Genomic DNA, 19,921 nt, shown 5'->3' with positions numbered 1-19,921 from the left:
TTAAAGAAACTTGAGAAAGCTCTTATGAAACGAAACTCCAGAGTTAGTTGATGTAGATTACAACTGTGTGCATCCAAAGAAAAGAAAAAAAAAGCCTCCTAACAATTAAGCCCAAAATTGTTGAGAGTTTTCTCCCATTTTACTACCTTTTTTGCTGCCATTGTTAAGTGAATCATGAGGTGATTAAGTCAATCTGATTTACCCAATTGACTATAGTTGTTGGAAGCCATCTGGGAACATCACACATGGTGATCACATCACCCAGAGACAGTAGAATTGTCATAAATATAGGCCATTTGCCAATTCCTCAAATTCTGATCACGTAACCATGAGGATGCTGCAACACTCGTAAGCATGAAAATCAGTCATAAATCACTTTTTGAATGGTCACTAAACAAATAGTTCTAAATTGAGGACTACAAGTAGTGATGACCTAATGTTAATAGGCTTTCTCTACAAAAAAAAATTCTTTGTGCAAGCTTTTGTTACATTGGTGAAGGAACTTGATAGCAATTTGAAAAAAGAGCACAGTATATATGAAAACACAGGATTACGTATCATCAAGTCAATTTCAATAATCACATAGAAGAGATTCTCTCTATAACAATTTGTCCCCACCCTAGTATTCCAGGTCTTTCAAAATTGTGCCCTTCACTGATACAATTAAATTCACCCACTTTGGTTCTGCTCATCCTCTTCTCTTTCCTTCCATCTTAGCACTTAGCAATAACACTTAGACTTATATACCACTTCATAGTGCTTTGCAGCCCTCTCTAAGTGGTTTTACAGAGTCAGCATAATGCCCCCAACATCTTTCCCAGTGTTATAGATTTCTTGAGAGTTTGGTCTTGAGATGTTTGGCTCTGTGTTTAAAGTATGGAATTTTGAGCCTGGTCATTTGCGTCTTGAGTAGGAATTCTGGATTTATTTATTTTGTCAAATATGTACGAGATAAAGGTATAAGTATAAACATGGATATGAGCACATGAAATGAATACAAATAAATGGGGACAGTAGGACAGGGGTGGTGGGCACACTGGTGCACTTATGCATGCCCTCTTACAGCTCTTAGGAATGGGGTGAGGTCCACAGTAGACAGTTTAAGATTAAAGTTATGGGGGTTTGAGGAAGTAACAATGGAGTCAGGTAGAGCATTCCAGGCATTGACCACTCTGTTGCTGAAGTTGTATTTTCTGCAATCGAGTTTGGAATGGTTTACCTTGAGTTTGTATCTATTGTTTGCCCGTGTATTATTGCGGTTGAAGCTGAAGTAGTCATTGACAGGTGGACGTTGTAGCAGACAATTTTGTTTACCATGCTTAGGTCAGACTGTAGGTAGTGTAGTTCAAGGTTGTCTAAGTCCAAAGTTTCAAGCATGGTGGCATAAGGTGTTCTATTGAGAAATACCTCTGGACCCGCTCAATTGTATTAATGTCCAATATACAGTGTGGATTCCAGGCAGACAAGCTGTATTCAAGGATTGGTCTGGCAAAGATTTTGTATGCTCTAGTTAGCAGTACAGTGTTACCGGGGAAGAAGCTTTGCAAAATTAGGTTAACAACTCTTAATGCCTTTTTGGCAATGCTGTTATAGGGAGCTCTGGGGTTTAGATTATTAGAGATGAGTATTGCTAGGTCTTGACAGAGTGAGGGTCATCAATGAGGTTGTATCCACCCAGCTTGTATTTGGTGTTCTGATTTTTGTTGCCAATGTGTAAGAGAGAGCATTTGTTAGTTGAGATTTGGAGTTGCCAGTTGTTCACCATTCCGATACATAGTCAAGGTTGCTTTGTAGGGCAGTAGTAGTAGTAGTAGTGTCGGTGATGTTAAATAGTTTTACATCAGCAGCAAAGAGGATGCAGCTGCTTAATATAATTGCAAAGGTCATTTATGTAAAGCAGAAATGGTGTGGGTCCTAATACGCTGCCTTGGGGGACATCACTGTTAATTGGTGCAGGGTTTGATAAGAGTGCTCCCTATTTTGACTAGTTGCCTGTTTGACAGGAACACAGCTATCCACTTGTGCAGGGATCCTGAAATGCCATAAGAGCTTACTTTTAACAGAAGTTTGTGTACCACTGAATCAAAGGCTTTGCAGAAGTCTATGTAAATTGCATCTATTGCTTTACCCAAGGTTTGCTTTACCAGGGTCAAGTTGTAAGGTCCACATATTTCTGCAGTGTAGGAGTTGTAGGTTATAGGACAATTTTTTTCCTGAAACCAAACTCGTTAGAGAGCAGGTTGTTTGGCTCCAAGTAAGTGATAGATTGGTTTTTGATTCCATGACTTTATAGGTGACACAACACACTGAGATTGGTCTATAATTTTCAACTAGGCTGGGATCTCCCTTTTTGAAGATAGGAACAACAATGGCTAATTACCATAGGTCGGGCAAGGAGCTGGTTCTGAAAAATACCTCATAGATAGTGCTTAGAGCAGTGTTTTTCAACCACTGTGCCACCTATCCTCCGCGAGCTGCACTGGCTGCCTGTCGATCTCCGGGTGCGCTTCAAGGTGCTAATTATCACCTATAAAGCCCTTCATGGTAGTGGGTCTGGGTATTTGAGAGACCGCCTACTGCCAATTACCTCCACTAGACCGATACGATCGCATCGATTAGGCCTCCTCCGAATTCCATCTACTAGCCAGTGCAAACTGGCAACTACCCGGAGGAGAGCCTTCTCGGTGGCTGCTCCGACCCTCTGGAACGAACTCCCCGTGGAGATTCGGACCCTCACCACCCTTCAATCCTTCCGCGCTGCTTTAAAGATCTGGCTGTCCCGGGGTTAAGATTTCAACCCCACCCGAATTGCGTGACTGTTGTGCTCTCTTTTAATATGTTGTATTGTTTCCATATTGGAATACTGTTTGTCTTCCCCCCCTCCCTTTTTGAATTGTGAGCCACCCTGAGTCCCCCCAGGGAAAAGGGCGGCATACAAATAAAGGAAATTCAATTCAATTCAACAGTTTGTTTAAGGGCCTTTCAAAGTTAATGTGACTTATGACCATTCTTCATAGTTACAACCTTTCAATGGTGGGATTCAAATTTTTTTACTACAGGTTCTGTGGGCGTGGCTTTGTGGGCGTGGCAGGGGAAGGATCCCCATTCCCTCTCCACTTCACTAACCTGCTTTTCAGCTCTGTTTTCCTGTTCAGGGCAGATCAGCTGGGATGCAGTGGGGGCGGGGCCAGCCTATTTGCCGGTTCTCCGAACTATTCAAAATTTCCACTACCGGTTCTCCGGAATAGGCCAGAACTGGCTGAATACCATCTCTGCAACCTTTGTAGCATCCCCATGATTATGGGATCAACATGTAGATGCTTGGCAACTGGTTCATATTTATGACCATTGCTGTGTCCCAAGGCGATGTGTTCGCCTTTTGTGAACTTCTGACAAGCAAAGCAATGGGGAAGCCAGATTCACTTAACAACCAGGTTACTGGTTCCCCACCTTTGCTTTACAGAAAACTCTGCGCGGCAGATAGAAACTGCTGCGCGGGGTTTTCTTGTGACATGCGCGGCCGTGCAGGCGTGCACCTTAGAGGGAACAGTGGCCCCAACTCTCCTGATCTTCCATCTTCTTTAAGGGCCTAAAGACCTGGCTCTGCCAGTTGGCTTGGGACTCCAATGGGGAGGGGCATTGCAATGTAGTTGATTAATTAACAATAGATCCCACTTTACCCTCATCCTATTCCTGCCTTTCCCATCTTTTAATTGGACTGTTATACTTGGCTCTGTGTAGTATTTTATTTGTGCTTTTGTTTTTTTATATTTTTATTTTTTTATGATTGTAAGCTGCCCTGTTACCCTGAGGGTAAGATGGGTGACCAATACATTTTATAAATTTAAAAATAATAATAAGCCTCAAATTTCAAAAGCATTAATGCTCTTCCTATCCTGCTTCTTCAACTTTGGTTTCCATAGAATGATATAAAATCGTTCCGGTTTTGTGGATCATCATCAGTGGCAGCAAAGGCAGGAAAGAGAGAAAATGGTTGCATGCACTCATTACTTGTGAAAATTGAGCTTTTTGTGCCACAGGCAACATACCAAAGTTTGGTGACCCCTGCCATAGGGAATGCATTGCTTGCACTATCTCATCATGGCATCTTTCCCAAGCTTTAATATTAACTTTCAGTCCCATTTTTTCACTGTGCTCATTAACTTTTTTCACGGGAACTTGTATTCTTTGCATGTTTAGTCATCAGAGTAATGTTAATGACCAAGAAAATCCAGTTAGCCTATGCTTAAGATCAGGAATGATTTAAATTGTTTAAAGTTAGCTTTAAAGTTAGAAGAAGCTAAGATCAATGTAGAGATGTTATTAATTTCTTTATTTCTTTTTTCTCAATAGATTTTAGACTGTGTTTGTTAAAAATCTATACCGTGTATGGGTTCTGGGAAGTCGGGGAGGGGAGGAGGAGGGGGGGTCGGGGGTCGGGATATACATTAGGCTAGACACGATGTGTTAGATCTCAATGCAATGTGACTTCACATGTATACTGTTTTTTTCTAATTTTTCTTTAAAAATAGGATAAGCCAAATACATTAACATATAGTGGAAATACACCGAGGGGAGGAGGAGTAGGAAAGAAGAAAGATGGGTAGAGAGGGATGGGAGAGAGGGTGGGGGGAAAGGCGAAAGGGAAGGCGGGGAGCGGATCTGGAGAGAGGAGTGGTAGAGGGCGAGGGGAAGTAGGGTAGAGGGGGATGATGGAGGGAAGATAGAAAGTTGGAGGGTGGTGGAAGAAAGAGGTGTATGGAGAATGGAAGAGGTATATTGGGCTTTTATTTTCTGGGGCATTGTCGACAAGAGGAATTGATGCAATTACTGTTTAATACTGTATGGTGTATACATGTGAGTATATGAAAATGAAAATAAAATATACTAAAAGGGAAAAAAAAGAGTAATGTTATTAACATTGGAAATTAATGAAAAGTCTTCCTCCAATTAAAAAAAAAAATTAACTTCTTCCAATCAATTTCCCTTATATATTCAGGGAGAGTCTCATTCTTTTCTCACACTTTGCCATGTTCTCTCAAGACTGTGGTTTCCTAACTTCTTTGTAGATTTTGATGAGACAAGGAGATATTCTAGATTCTTTTTTAAAGCACATTCCAATGTGACATGACTGACAGAATCAAAGGCCTTCTGTAATCAGTAATGTCTATAATCAATTTAGTGAGTTCTTCCTTTCACTTACTCAATTATCTAGTGTACATCAGCAATGTTTTGTGTTTCCCTGCCTTTTCTAAAGCCAGCTTAAACACTATTTGTTATTTCCTACTTCGTATAGAGTGACAATGTTCCCAATTTTTATTTTGTTTAATACTTTGCACAGTGTTAAGTTTTTCTGTAGATTTACCTCTTTAATCTATTCACTGTTCCACTGTTTGGCTAGTTAAGGGGTGTCAAACTCGTGACAACACGTTGTTGTCACGTGATGTATTACAACTTTCCCCTCCTTCGCTAAACCGGCGGTGGGCACACCTAGCCCGCGAGTTTGACACCCCTGGACTAGTTGGTTAAATATTTATTAACTGAGAATTTTCTAATTTGTCTTTTGTTGTTAGACATGTTTCTGTAGAGATTTTATCAATTTGTTTAGCTTGTCAACTTGGCAATGACTGGAGTACTTATCTAAGTTCATTTTTCCAGTACTAGATATACTTGTGAGTAGGGAATGTCTTCCAATGTATCTTTGATGTTGGCATCTCTACTGTATAGTATTTCAATATACTTTTTCCATCTTTCTTTGGTCTTCTTTGAATCAGTTACAACATGTCCATGGGTGTCTTTTGGATAATAGATAAGCATGTCATAAGAAGCATATTTCATCCTTGCAGGATTTTATTTGCTCTATTTATTTATTATTTAACACATACATTGGTTACATTAACATGTTCTATGTCTGTGTTTAATGTGTTCTACTAATCAGGCAGTGGGCTTTTCCTGTTAGCTTCTGCATGATTTAGACTCCGTATATAAAATGTTTGAAGCTTTGTGTACTGAATCAAACTATTTGAAAACAAGGAAGAAAATGTCGTATAGATGTTTGTGATATCAGGATATAAATGAACATTCATACTGGATTGTTTTACAAAGGGATAAAATTTTGTTTAATTTTTACAGCATGTATGCCATTAAAAAACCATGGGATGGATAATTTGGACCTTCTGAATGCTATTGTACTACATGACCCCTACTTCCCTATATCATATTGAGACAGGTCAGAGCTGTGGTTGAACTGAAGGCCTACAGTTCTCTTATTCCGGTTTGTTTTCAAGAAACACCCTTGAAGACAAAAGGAGAGGATCCATAGGAAATAGTATTTCTGAAGCTGCCAATGTTTTCATTCAGAACCAAAAAAATAAAACTGTGGTAGATAATACTGAGAAATGAATCCAGTTCAATTCAGTTCAGTTCAAACTGGCTCTGGCTTCAGAGTTTATTTACAAAAAGACTTGCTACGCCATACTTCAAGCAATCGATTAAAACTTCCCAAAGAATCATTATTCAGCCTTTGACGGTAATGTTTTATAAGGGTTTAAAATTCCTTTAGGATCTAACATAACCTTGAACTGCTGCATGAGAAGAATGGCCTCTTTTGGCTTACTGTAGTGGATGTAATGTTTCTTCTTGAAACCCAGGCCATGCTCGGCACTGATGCTTCCATAATATTGTGAAACCCATTCATACACATATGGCTCAATGGCATCCAGGAGAGAATGACTGTATGACTCTGCTGTGACATTCAGGTGCAGGTTTCCATCTCCTGTCAGAGCAAACCAGAAATAAGAACTGGTTTCAAAAGAGAAAGTAGACAATACTTTACTTATTCCTTAACTGTGATATGAAATAATATTTTTTTTTATTAAAAGGAAACAATTTTCATACTCTTTTGCAGTTAACTGGAGATGGTGGAAATGGTAAGCCAACAACACATTGCAATTCATAATTAAGGAAGTTTTTACTAGCATAGTGGAACTCACCTAGATGTCCATAGCCAACCACATTCTTAGCAGCTGTACCCAGCCGTACTTTCATGTCAGTCACAAGATCATAGAGTTTTTCCACAGGGAGTGAAATGTCGTATTTATAAACAACTCCATCACATGTCAGGGCTTCTGTGATCCGTTCCCGTAAAGCCCATAATGCCTGTAGTTGACCAAATATATTGTTTAGAGGAAACAATACCACATTGACATCCTTAAAGAATGTATGATTTACAAAAGTTAACTGTGTCTTTGTGTTGTTCTCATTTCTGAATGCTGTATAATTTTTATTGGATTCTTCCGTTGTATCCTGCCTCAGAATTTTTTTTAAAATGAAGAACAGTTTAAAAAGACCAAATAATAAGTTACATACATTACATTTATTTAGATGTGCACATTGAGCAGCAATGCTTGCATAGAAAACATCAGTACTGAAGGATTTGGGCCCAAAAGTTCTCTTGTATAAATCAGGGATAAGAGGTGCATTTTGGAATTAAAAGCATCATCTGTACACTATTCCAATATGGCTGACATGCCTTCTATAAAGAAAGGCAATTGCTTATTCACAAAATATGGGCCATTCTATATGTGGCCTGGCCCCTAAACCCTCATTTACTAAAAGGCAATCTGATAAAAAAAGCTCTCATCTCCTTTAGACCCAAAATGCATTCTGCCCACTCAAGTTATCTTTGTCTTTTTTTCTAACTCTGGGGATATTTCCAAATGAAATTTTAAATGGTCTAACACATATATGGGACTGACAAGGGGTTTAGAAGCATTCTTGTATAAAACATTAGACTAGAAGCAAAGATGGGACAACATTTTAAACCTAGAAACTGCACTCTGATCGTCTGTCTTCCCTGAGGGTTTAGGGGATGATGGTAATGATACGGAGTCCTTAAAATGCAAAATATGTAAATTTTAGACTCACTCATTCTGTGGGGTTCTGAGGATTGTAGATGGGTATTGGTGATCACACAAGACCCACATATTGAGGGTAAGTTCTGCAGCAGAGTAGTCACATTCCCAGGTCCTATAAGATGATTCTCTTTCAGCGATGGGACCCAAATGTCTATGGAGATTCTCAATCATCCAGGTCATGGTTGCCCCAAAGGTGTTTTTTCAAGAGGCAACTGGATTTTCCGATTTTTCTTTTAAGACATTTTGCTTCTCATCCAAAAAGCTTCTTCAGAGGTGAAGAAACTTCTTGGATGAGAAGCGGGATGTCTTCAAAGAAAAAAAACAGAAAATCCAGTTGTCTCTTGAAAAAGCACCTTTGGGATGGGACCCAAAATGCATCTACTCTTCCTGATTTTATTGGACATTTGGAAATAACATTCAGATAACTGTAAGATAATCTAGACAGTTCTCTGAGACTCTAACTCCAACTGACTTACAATGTATTGTTTGAATTTAACATTCACTGATCACTTATCAAACTTACATGGCAAATAGCTGCCTATTGAAACATGTTTCAAATTTAAATCATGTTTGAATCCAAACCAAACCTGTTGGTAAGAAAGAAAGAAAAATTACCTTTATCTTTTTTCCTTCTGAGGCCAGAGTTCCATCTACCACCAAATCTGAGCCCATTACATGTTCCAGGAAATGGCTGAGTTTTTCCTCATCGTGAGTAGAATTGGAGCCTGAAGTCTCAATTAACACATAAAAAGGACTTTCTAGGTTTACAAAAAGCAGAATTAAAGAGTCATGCAGTTTCAGACATCTACATCTACTGAAGTTATGAGATTTTGCATGTAAAAATTAAGTCAAATTTCCTAGGATTATGAAAATTGAATAATATAGAGTTGGGACACACAGACACACATACAAAGTCCCGTTATAGTGATGGAATGTTCCTGGGAGGGATGAGCAAAGAATGTCAGGAATATATGCTAATAATATATATTCCCAGCAGGTACACCCAAGTGTGCAAGTAATCCCAACTGCCCAGCTAAAGTCAAAGAGTACAGGGGAAAAATAGGACTAAAATTAAATATAAAGAAGACTAAATTAATGACAGTAGATACAACAACCAGCCCTAGAATTAACAATAAAGATACTGAAGTATGAGTAGTTCTGCCTTTTAGGATCAACCATCTCCATAAAGGAACTAGCAGTCAAGAAATACACCCCACACAAGCACTTGGTAGAGCAGCCATGAAAACTTTGGAGAAGATATGTAAATACCATGATGTGGGCTAGGGAATTCTGGGAATTGAAGTCCATATATCTTAAAATTGCCAAGATTGGGAAATACTAATCTATACTACAAAGATTAGAATCATGCAAGCCATGGTATTTATTCCCAATGACATTTTAAGGAAGCAAAAGTAGGACTTAAAAAAAAATCAGGATAGGAAGATATTGATGCTTTTGAACTTTGGTGTGGATGAAGACACTTGAGAATATTGTGCATAGCCTAGAAAACAACAAATGGATCATCAAATAAACCAACCCAAAGATCAACAGTCAAGATCAAATTATCCTACTTTCAACACATTGTTTTGAGAATGGAACTTCTTTCTCTTCATAAAGATCATCCTCTTTATTCACTACATGTTTTGCCAAATTATCTTCTGTAATTCTATAACATCAATGACCCTTATATTTTAGCCAACATCATGAACAATGATTAATACAATCCTTATGGAGTGAATCAGGATTTTGAGAATTTCTGGCCTCAATTAGCAGAATGAAGAAGAAAGTCCAGAACAATGGCAAATCACATTTCGAAAGCATGTGAAATAATGTATAGTATCTATAGAGAGATGCTTTTAATAAATGAATTTGTCCAAAATCAAGTTTTACTTAACTGTATTCCCAGAGATGATAAACTCCCTCCTAATTCTCTTAACTGTTCTACACTAACTTAAACTATAAATTACAGAAAATGGCAGAGAAATAGCTTTCCCCTCAAACCATGATATTGAAGTTTTGTTAAAATCATAGGTTTAATAAGGATTTTTTTTTAAAAAAACCAATAAATATTCTCATGCACAGATCACAATACCTACATCATCATGTAACTATGAGCAAAATATATTGAAGACCTAAATTAATTTAGGTAACAGGGCAGCAAATTAAGTACAAATGTATCTAGTACATTTAAAGCCAGTCATCAGATTATTTAAGCAAAAGTACATAGAACTAGTAATGGGAATCCATTTGTGGAGCAGCTGGTACCTGTTACTGGATTGCTCAGTTTCAGATGCCTCTCTACCAACTTCATGCATCCATTGTCCATGAACTCATAAGCAGACAGAATTTCTCCCAGCATGTCCTTGCACATTATGAAGGTTCTCAGGACCTGAGAGAAACTTGGGCAAGCTTTATGGTGGAAGTAAAAAATCACAGAAAATAAGTAAGAAGGCACACAAGCAAAATTTAAAAAATGGTAGGGAAAGCACTGGAACTTTTCATATCTATTCTTTCTTTTGCTTTAAATATGTAATTGCTACCTTCATTCATTCTACCGTCACTCCAAGATTAACAAAAGAGAATGAAACTGACAGTCATTTTTATAAAACTAAAGTAGATAATAGAAATTTAATTGTTCTCATTTAGTGTGTGCACGAAAGGCAGAAATTAGTCCATTCCCCTAGCTTTCATGAATGAAGATGAATTATATGTTTCCCAGGATAATGTTGCAGGATCCAATCTGAGTCGGTCACCAGAGGTTTTGTTTCCTGAGCTTTTGGAGTTCTGTTGGAGCTCACCCTCAGGGAACACAGAGAAGTTCCTCAAGAATGGGCTCTAGCACAAGCCTGAAAGCTTGAAAGACAAAACCTCTGGTCCCGGTGGCTGAGGAGAAAATGAATTCTGACATTTGCTTTATTTAGTCCAAGTGTTTTGTAAGGGTTTCAAAGGGAATATGACCCTTTGCTGAGATGTGTGCTATTCCAAAAAAAGTACTAAAGTCATCTTCAAAAGTATCCCAGACAACAGCTGTACAGGTGTGGGAAAAGACACACTATGAAACGGCAGAGCAAAATCTTCTCTCTTCCCAACATCATCATGCACTGCCCGCATCCTGCAACCTTTCAACAGCTATTCCAGCTGATTTAAGTTTTGCAACCAGGAATAGCTTGGAGATATTGTAGGTATTGGGCAAGGGCCTGATTTTAAAGAACCAGACTTACCCATTACCCAAATCAGAAGACCCAGAAGACAGTAGTCAGGCCCTAAAGGGCACCAAAACTAATAGGACCAATAGATCCCAGGTTGAACTCATCCCTCAGAAGCCATTCGACTGCACCACCAACAGATCAGTGGGCATAATACATTATGTTGTATACATGGCAAAAACTATGTCAAAATAAGGGGGAAAATGTTACTTCAAAATCAGCACAGCTAAGAACAACTTAAAGCTGCCCCAGATATGGAATAGAGGTGTAGTGAAGAGAACTCATAAAGGCAGAGGAGAAAAAGGAAATAGCCAGATGTGATTTTGTTGTAGTTAGGTATGAGTTAGGAATTCGTTTGTTTCATTTTACATGAGAGCTGTGATTTGCCACTGACAACAGTTTTGAGGTGCCATCTATAAATTAGACAAGATTCATGATAATTATATTTCATATCCAGCTATTATTTCAGGATGCCCTGATTTCTCACATCTGCCTGTGGCTTCCATGCCAATAGTAAAAAAGAATTTGGTAGTGGCATAAATTATTTTCTCCATTTTCATTACTAACACTGGTGATCACAACAAATGGTTACAAAACCTAAATATAAGAAAGTAGCCTTGATAAACTAACTGCTACCTCAAATGCACTCTTCCTGCACAACACTTGGAAGTACAAAAAATGCACTAAAAACAAGAGATAGGAATGACTCGCACCAAGAAATGCCAGATTCACAGCATTTGATTTCCGTGGACAAAGGATGGACACCGCAGTGACCATCCCCAAAGTCCCCTCTGAGCCAATGAAAAGCTGCTTCAAGTCATAGCCAGTATTGTCTTTCCGCAGAGATGCCAAACAGTTCAGGATGGAGCCATCAGCCAGCACCTGAAAGAGAACAACATTTGGTCCATCATTAATGAATCGGCTTTATTTCAAATAAATCAATACAATGTTCTTATTTTAAATTTTGTTTATGATGGTTACACAGGCTTAACTGGAGAAACAGTAGTTTCTAAGTTACCGTATTTTCACGACCATAAGCCGCACTGAAAATCCTAAAATTTGATCCAAAATCGGCAGTGCGGCTTATAACCCGGTGCGCTTTATATGTGGAAAAAGATCTCCCAGCTGCTTTGCTCCTCGCGACTGCAACAGATGTCCAGAAGCGGCCCCTGGGGCCAATGGGGACCGGACCCCCAGCTCGACAGCCCCTGTCGCCTCTGGACGTCCACCGCAGCTGTGAGGAGCCGAGGAGAGCGCGGAGAAGAGCGTGCGACGGCCCCCGGCGCTCCGGGAAGCGGGAGAGGCGCGCGGCCCGGCCTCTCCTCCCTGGACGCCGCAGCAGCAGCCCCAAGCGCACCGATCCCCGCGCCCTTCGCATCGGGGCATGCTCTTGCAGCACGCCCCGATGCGAAAAACACAGAGATCGGTGCGCCCGGGGCCGCCGCCGCGACGTCCAGGGAGAAGAAATCAAACCGCGCGCCTCTCCCGCCTCCCGGAGTGCCAAGAACCGTCGCGCGCTCCCCTCCACACTCTCCTCGGCTCCCCACAACCGCAACAGACGTCCAGAAGCGACAGGGGCCACCGAGCCGGAAATCCAATCCCCACCAGCCCCAAAAGCCGCTTCTGGACATCTGTTGCAGTCGCGAGGAGCGGCACGAAGGCTCTCGGCGCTCCAGGAAACACCGAAAGCAGCTGGGAGAAGCGCGCGGCCCGGCCTCCCCTCCCTGGACGCCGCAGCAGCAGCCCCAAACTCACCGATCCCAGTGCCTTTCGCATCGGGGCGCGCTGCAAGAGCATGCCCCGATGCGAAAAACACAGAGATCGGTGCGCCCGGGGCCGCCGCTGCGACGTCCAGGGAGGAGAAACCAAGCCGCGCGCCCCTCCCAGCCGCCCTCGGCGCCCCCCGGAGCGCCAAGAACCCTCGTGCCGCTCCTCGCGACTGCAACAGATGTCCAGAAGCGTCGGGAAATGTGCGGCTTATAACCCGGTGCGCTTTATATGTGGAAAAAGTTTGAAAAATTAACGTTAATTGATACTGCGGCTTATAATCCGGTGCGGCTTTTGGTCGTGAAAATACGGTACATTTTTGTAAAAAAAAAAAAGGAACAAATGGTAGTAGTATCTATGAAATAGAATAAAAGGAATGGTAGAGAATATTAATTTTAAATATTTTTTTAAAAAAACAGAAAGTGCTTTTCTGAATTTCAACTTACCACTTCCAATCCAAGAACTGTCCCTCGAAGGGACCCATACCTTAGGAGGCGCAGGCCCCCTGCGTTTGTAGCTATATTTCCTCCAATATGGCAACTGCCCTTGGCTCCAAGGTCAAGAGGCATGACAAAGCCCTTTGGCTCCAAATATTGGTTGAGGTTCTCTAAAATGCAGCCCGCCTGGGAAATCAGGATTCCTGAGGCATAAGTATCAAATCATAGTAATGTCAGATAAATATCTTTTTAATGGAACAGCTTTCTCTCAATTCAGGCATAAAACAAGCTGGTTGGATTCGTGGGATACAATTAGCAATCAAAGATCTAGCAACGGCATCTTCACGACTGGCTAAGCTCAATTAATTTAACTTGGCCCATTTGTTTTCATTTAGCATGCTGCCTAACCCAGGCTCTAGTGAATTTATGGCTCAATATAGCAATATAACAAGAAAAGGAATTAAATTTAAAGATGTGGTTTGAACTCAGTTGGATAACCTTGAGTAGGTCTTCTAACTCTTCAACTAACCTTCCTTGCTAAGTAGTCAGGCGACTATTATCGTGTTTCTCCAAAAATATGACCTGTCCTGAAACTGTCCTGCCACATTTTTCTGGTGGACAAAAATATAAGCACTCCCCTGAAAATAAGCCCCCTGGACAACCTCCCACCTCCGGCCAGGCAGAGCGCCGCTCACCAACCTAACAGTATCCCAAAGGTGCCAAGCTGTGGGAACCGGGGGGGCGGGGGAAGGTGATCGCGTTGCTTGGCACCTTTGGGATATCTTAGGTTGGTGAGCGGTGCTGTGCCGAGCTGAAGAGGGGGGTTACCGGGCGGCTGCTCTCTTGCGAGCGGGCTCCTAAAGAGCCGGGCAAGCCTCAGGGGCGAACGGCTGTGTTGTGCTGTCGCAACAGCACAACATAGCAGCTATGAAGCAACCACGGTCACAAGCAGCCACCCGGCAAACCCCCTTTCCAGCCGGGCACAGTGCCATTCACTGACCTAGGGGTATTGCCAAGCTGCATGAGCACCAGTTTGCCACCACCCGGCTCTTGTGGCTTGGCACCTTCAAAATGCCAGTGAATGGCGCTCTGCATGGCTGGAGAGGAGGGTTGAGTGAGTGGCTGTTCTGCTCCCGCTCGCGCGTCTCCCAGCCTCACAATGCCCTGGCCCAGCTCTGCCTTATTTTCAGGGAAACACGGTATATATGCAAGATCCTTTCTTAAACCACAGAACACTTTGAAATCTTCAAAGATATGACTGAGGACAAAAGTGTTTAAAAGCATTTCTCTATCCGGTATTTAGATTTCCCCCCCCCTCTCGTGGGGGGAGAGAATACTTTTATTAAGCTTTCTAAGTCTGGGAACCATCTTCCCTGAAAAGACAATTCTGTTAAGCCACCAGACTTGCCCCACCTCCCCGCCCAAGCCTTGACCAGAATTTACCAGAAATATGGTCAAAACTGATGATCTGGTTCATAAGTCCTGTAGAAAGAATGATCTCATCAAAGACAGGAACACTGCCACCAACAAGACCAGTATTGCCTCCCTGAGGATTCACAGCCAAGTTCTTCTCATTGCAGTACCTGAAAAGAAAAACATTTTTTATTGTTTTAGAAGTTAAAAATGCTGCATCCATGACACTATTACCATACTTTTTGGAATATAATACGCACTCCACCACCACCACCACCCCAAAGAGGGTGGAAATGTTGGTGCATCTTATACCCCGAATACGGCCATTTTTGGCCTCCTCAACCCTGCCCCACGCATCCCATTTTTCGCAAAATCTAGAGGGTTTGGGAGGCCTGCAGAGTGCTCCTAGGGGCCGGGGAGGGCAAAAACGATTTCTTCTTCTTCTTTTCCTCTCTGAAATTATGGTGCGTCTTATACTATAGTCTGAAAAATATGATACTTTAGGTTTCCCCAATCAAGTCAGAGTAAACTTTCTGGCTTCTAGTCAGAAAGTAGGTATGATTCCTATATTAACACATGGGAATGGCTAGCAGTGGGAGTTCATCCAAAATTCAGGAAATGAATTTTTCACCTTACAACCATTTGAAGTCATAACAGCACTGAAAAAAAGCAATTTACCACAAATTCTTGTACTTAAGATCATCAAGGCATCCCCATGATCATGTCATCAAAATTCAGGCATTTGACAACCAGCATGTATTTACAATGGTTGTAATGTCCTGGGATCATGTGATTTGCCATTTGGGACCTTCCCACCCTTTTGAGAAGCAAGATTAAGGGAAGAAGCCAGATTTGCTTCATAACCATGTGATTCAGTTAACTACTAGTGATTAACAATTATATCAAAAAGGTTGCAAAATCAAGTGTGACTACTTAACAACCACCCTGCTTACTAACAAAAATTCTGGCCCCAATCGTATTGTATGTTGAGAACTACCTGTATTGTCAGCATTCATGCACATTTGTAGTAATGACTGTCAGCATTTGGTAGCTATTTAATTGATAATGCTTCTTCAAATGCTTGCATACATGGATGTATAAATATGTCCTAGGAGAATCTGCATCTGTTTTCTAGGAAAGTTGACATGCATAATTCCCTTTGACTATAGATGGTTCTATACACTATAGATGTATAGAGGCTTCCTGACCAAAGGCTGATAGTGCTTCCAGTGAAAAGATATCATTATATTTCCACTTTTCGTGGAAAGGCTACAGTAGTAAGAAAAAGATAGAAGTGTTGGGAAATTTTTGAAAGATTATAGTCAACAATATTTGAATCTTCTATAAAAATCGTTTGTCTGTGGGAGGGGATTAAACAAATGCATGCTGAGTCTGGAAGTAACCTACAAAAATCCATCTGTCTGGAAGCACAATTTTGACAGCATTTTTAAAAATCTGTTTTAAAGTTAATGTCTTCTTAAAAACACAAAGCTGATATGGAGTATACTCTGGTGATTCTTAGTGTTGTCTCAGTTTCTCTTTTTAGACAAAGATTGAGTCAACTGAAAAGTATAGAGAATTGTTCTGTGTTCCCACATAAAAATTACTTGTTCATCTTAATTGATGAACCACCCTATTGACTATGAGAAGATCTAAATACGAGAGAGGGGGGGGAGGGAGGGAGGAGGAGAGAAGGGGAAGAGAGAAAGTGATGGAAAGAAGACTCTTCTTTAAACTACAATCCTAACTCCTGAACTACTCTTCAGAAATGTAACAGGATGTGGCTGTTTTACTTCATTCTGTACTCTGTTCTTCATATGTCTGTGGACAATATAGAAATAAGGCACGTTCTTCTGAATAACAATTTCTAACACTGTGCACTATGTTCAAAGAAACATGTTTACTTGAGAATCTGAGATACTTCCATTGTTGTCCGTGGCTTTAGCAGTACTGTACTGCAGCCTGCAATGGAAATAAGATGAGAGAATTCTATTACTGAAGTCCAATTACCCAACCCTGCATGCATTGGGGTTAGATGGGGGAGGAAATTAACCCACCCAACCTCCCATTTTCCCATCATTTATTTCTTAGCTGCAAACAACAACAACCCAGAATAAAGATAGCTTCCCAATGCAATTTACTTGGTATTACAGTATGGATACTCCTATGTAGTACAATTCTCCCTCTTCAATGCCAGATTTATCCTTAAATAATGCTTTGACCTGTCCTATGCTGTTTGTAGAACTGCTTTATCAGGATGGCAACTCTAGAAATGTAACAAAACATTTAAAATGATTTACCTCTCACAGAGTTTAGCCAGTCCACATTGAAAGGTTTGAGTTCCTCTGCATCAGTAATGACTCTCCCAGGCAAAAGGTGCTCAAAGAAAGTTAAATCAGAATCAGAAATATGGGCAAAGGGCAGCCTCTCTACCCCATACCGTTCACACGTGAGCATTACTTCCTGGAGATGAAGCTGGCTGGTGTGCAGATTTCTCTTCGCTATGTTGCTGATGCTCCACTGGAGAGAAGGTAAGAGCAGAAGTGTCTTCAATGGTTGTGTGGCTTTCTTCTCGATTCTGGATAGAGTGGCAGTCCTATTCCATATGCTCCTAGTTTTTCTCTGGCATCTGGTAACCAACCTGGGCACAGTCCCCATGTATTGAAATAGGCATGGCCAGACAAGGCTGGAAATAGCCATAACCAACCTGAAACACAAACAATAACTGGATGGAATCCCTCTTTCCCCCCCAAAAAACTCCCATTACATTTTCCCTTTTTTTAAAAATGAAGACCATTTAAAATGTTTAGGAAGTCATAGTCATGGATAGGATCACATGACAGCAATTTGCTAAGCTAATCTAGGTTGGATCAGGGACTAAAAATCAATCACAACTGACGTCACCAGCCTTGTTTATTTCTACACTGCTATGTAGGAGAAAATAATTTTCAATAAAGTATAATTACATTAACAAGCTGTGAATAATTGCTTGTGCTCCCAGGCATTAATGGCCCTCATCCAAAATACAGTTCAGAATTTGAAATTAGGTTTTTACTATACAAGAAATAAATATGAAAACTTGTTTTTCAAAGCACGTACAAAGTGCAACATATCCTCAGAAATGGGCAAGGAAGCTGGGCTTTTTGGGTGGCCTCCCTCATTCAATCAGGGGATGAAAGGGCGCGCGGGGGGGGGCACAGTCTCAGTGGGGATGAATCGGGAGATGACAGGAGCTTTACTCCTGAACCGGATCTCCTCTCTCAGAATTCGGGGATTCCCTCATTCCGGCCTCAGCCTTACACCCGGGATATGGCATCCATTATTTCAGAGGCCATTGAACGGGGCATTGCAGTGGGACTCCAACATAAATCTTCTTCCCATTCTACTCCACACAGGCATTCTTTCTGCTTCCAGGCAGACCATAGAAGAGACTAAATCGAGAAGCCTTGTAAGTCCCACTTTGCCCATCTTCAAATTATTTCATCCCTTTATTTAACACTGGAGTTAAATGAATACCCGTTTAACAGTGTTTCCCAATCTTGACAATTTCCAAACATAATATATTAATTCCGGGTGCTTTAGAGCAGTGGTCTCCAACCTTGGCAACTTTAAGAATTGTGGACTTCAACTCCCAGAGTTCCTCAGTTACTGCAACCTTGGCAACTTTAAGACCTGTGGACTTCAACTCCCAGAGTTCCTCAGCCAGCAAAGCTGGCTGAGGAACTCTGGGAGTTGAAGTCCACAGGTCTTAAAGTTGCCAAGGTTGGAGACCATTGCTTTAGAGCGCTCCACTTCGCAGCTCCGTGGCTGAGAATTCTGCTAGCTGAAGTCCATCAAACGAACTTTGATATTTGGCTTGAACATCTTCCACCTTTTCTTCCTGCTAATTGGAAAATATCGAAACTTGCACGCTATTTTGTGACCTCGAATTGGCTTGCAATCGGATTTATTATTCTTTTCACGACTGCGAGGGCTTCAATAGGAAAAGGGGACAAAACGAGGGGGGCAAGGCAGAGCTCGATGCGTGTTTTTTCCCCCGTGGTACTGGGAAAATCCTATCAGGCGTTTAGGGCGGGAGGAGCCCGGGAATCGCAGGACCTGGAGGAGAATTCTGATCGAGGGTAGCAGGGCGGTAGGGAAGGGAAAGGAAGGGAAGAGTGTCGTCAGGCGGAAGCTTCTTCTGTGCGCCTCGCAAACAGCAGCCATCGCCCTACTCACTTTTGCACCAGATCAGGGCCGACTTTTCCCTCTCGGGCAGATCTAGGCGGTGCCTTGTTCGCTCCGCCCCGTCTTTGCGGGAAAAGAAGCGACGCGCCACGTGGGCTCGTTTAAAGGCTCGTCGCCTAAGGTCGATCGAATCGATCAGGTGCTGATGTCGGTGGCGTCTCTGCTTCCCGATTTCCCCCTCGCAGCGCTGCATCGCCACTTTTCACGTGCACCACCCACTCCGCCGATTCAGAACAGAAGTTTCTCAATCTATCCGGTCGTAGCTGTCGAAGAGGATGATTCCTTTTTTGTGTGTTTTTGTTTAATTAAAACAATACAACTTTTCATTAAAAAAAGAGGCACTAGAAACACAATTGTTTGCCATTTTAAAGTTTAACGAATATATTAAAGATTTTTTTTAAAACATTGGGGGAGAGGAGTTAATATGGTAATGTTAATATTCTGGTTAAAGCTTGTATTAAAATAGCGGGTGCTTCGGGAGAGTCTGAAAGTGAAACTATATCTTGCCCCCACCCACTCGGCTTTTGGGGCACAATTGAAAGGCGATGGGGGGGGGGGAGATAGAAATGTGTTCGATTTCCCTCTCATCCAGACTTTTAAATGTAACTGGAAAGTCGGTAGATAACATCAGTTCTCATTCTCAATTCAGTTTCAGGAACATTGAGGAGCGGTTAAGGCATTGGCCAAGCATGCGACTGGGGCATTCTGGGAGTTGAAGTCCACACATCTTCAAAAGTTGCTGAGGTTGAGAAACACTGGGTTAAGGTGTCAAAATTCAGAACTTAAACTGCAATCACCTGGTGATTCTAGATTGTGCTGGAACTATTTCTTGAATCCCCAGAGTTCTAGTCTTTCTGGAAGGCACTGATGCAAGAAATGTCCTTCTGGGTTCAGCTCCATGTGGGGAAAAAGACATTGGAGACATGGAGGCTGCTTGGAAAGATGGTTTATTGTT

General features: G+C 41.4%; 1 protein-coding gene across 1 annotated transcript; it reads right to left on the bottom strand.

Annotated features, from left to right (window-relative positions):
• Positions 1-6,092: 6,092 nt before the first annotated feature.
• Positions 6,093-19,290, bottom strand: D2HGDH (D-2-hydroxyglutarate dehydrogenase). The gene is made up of 10 exons (XM_087725549.1): positions 18,958-19,290; positions 17,040-17,446; positions 16,644-16,701; positions 14,770-14,909; positions 13,336-13,529; positions 11,836-12,004; positions 10,182-10,325; positions 8,532-8,674; positions 6,993-7,158; positions 6,093-6,775 (listed from the first exon to the last, which is right to left on the bottom strand). The coding sequence occupies exons 2-10, from the start codon at positions 17,437-17,439 to the stop codon at positions 6,513-6,515; spliced, it is 1,677 nt and encodes a 558-aa protein (XP_087581675.1). The 5' UTR covers positions 17,440-17,446; positions 18,958-19,290; the 3' UTR covers positions 6,093-6,512.
• Between the last annotated feature and the right edge of the window lie 631 nt (positions 19,291-19,921).

Source organism: Thamnophis sirtalis, unplaced genomic scaffold, assembly GCF_051295495.1.
Source record: "Thamnophis sirtalis isolate CommonGarterSnake01/CBP01778 unplaced genomic scaffold, rThaSir2_p1.2 scaffold_11, whole genome shotgun sequence".
Taxonomy (NCBI): Eukaryota; Metazoa; Chordata; class Lepidosauria; order Squamata; family Natricidae; genus Thamnophis; species Thamnophis sirtalis.
Note: the sequence above shows the minus strand (reverse complement) of the source record. Positions and strands in the feature narration are given on the sequence as shown.

Excerpts from the sequence above, each read along its gene's own strand:
- D2HGDH (XM_087725549.1), bottom strand. The coding sequence starts at position 17,439 with ATGGCTATTTCCAGCCTTGTCTGGCCATGCCTATTTCAATACATGGGG. Across the intron at positions 12,005-13,335 it reads CAGTTCTTGGATTGGAAGTG|GTGCTGGCTGATGGCTCCAT; the intron begins GTAAGTTGAAAT and ends GTTCTCTTTCAG. Across the intron at positions 10,326-11,835 it reads TGTGAATCTGGCATTTCTTG|CTTGCCCAAGTTTCTCTCAG; the intron begins GTGCGAGTCATT and ends TCCACCATAAAG.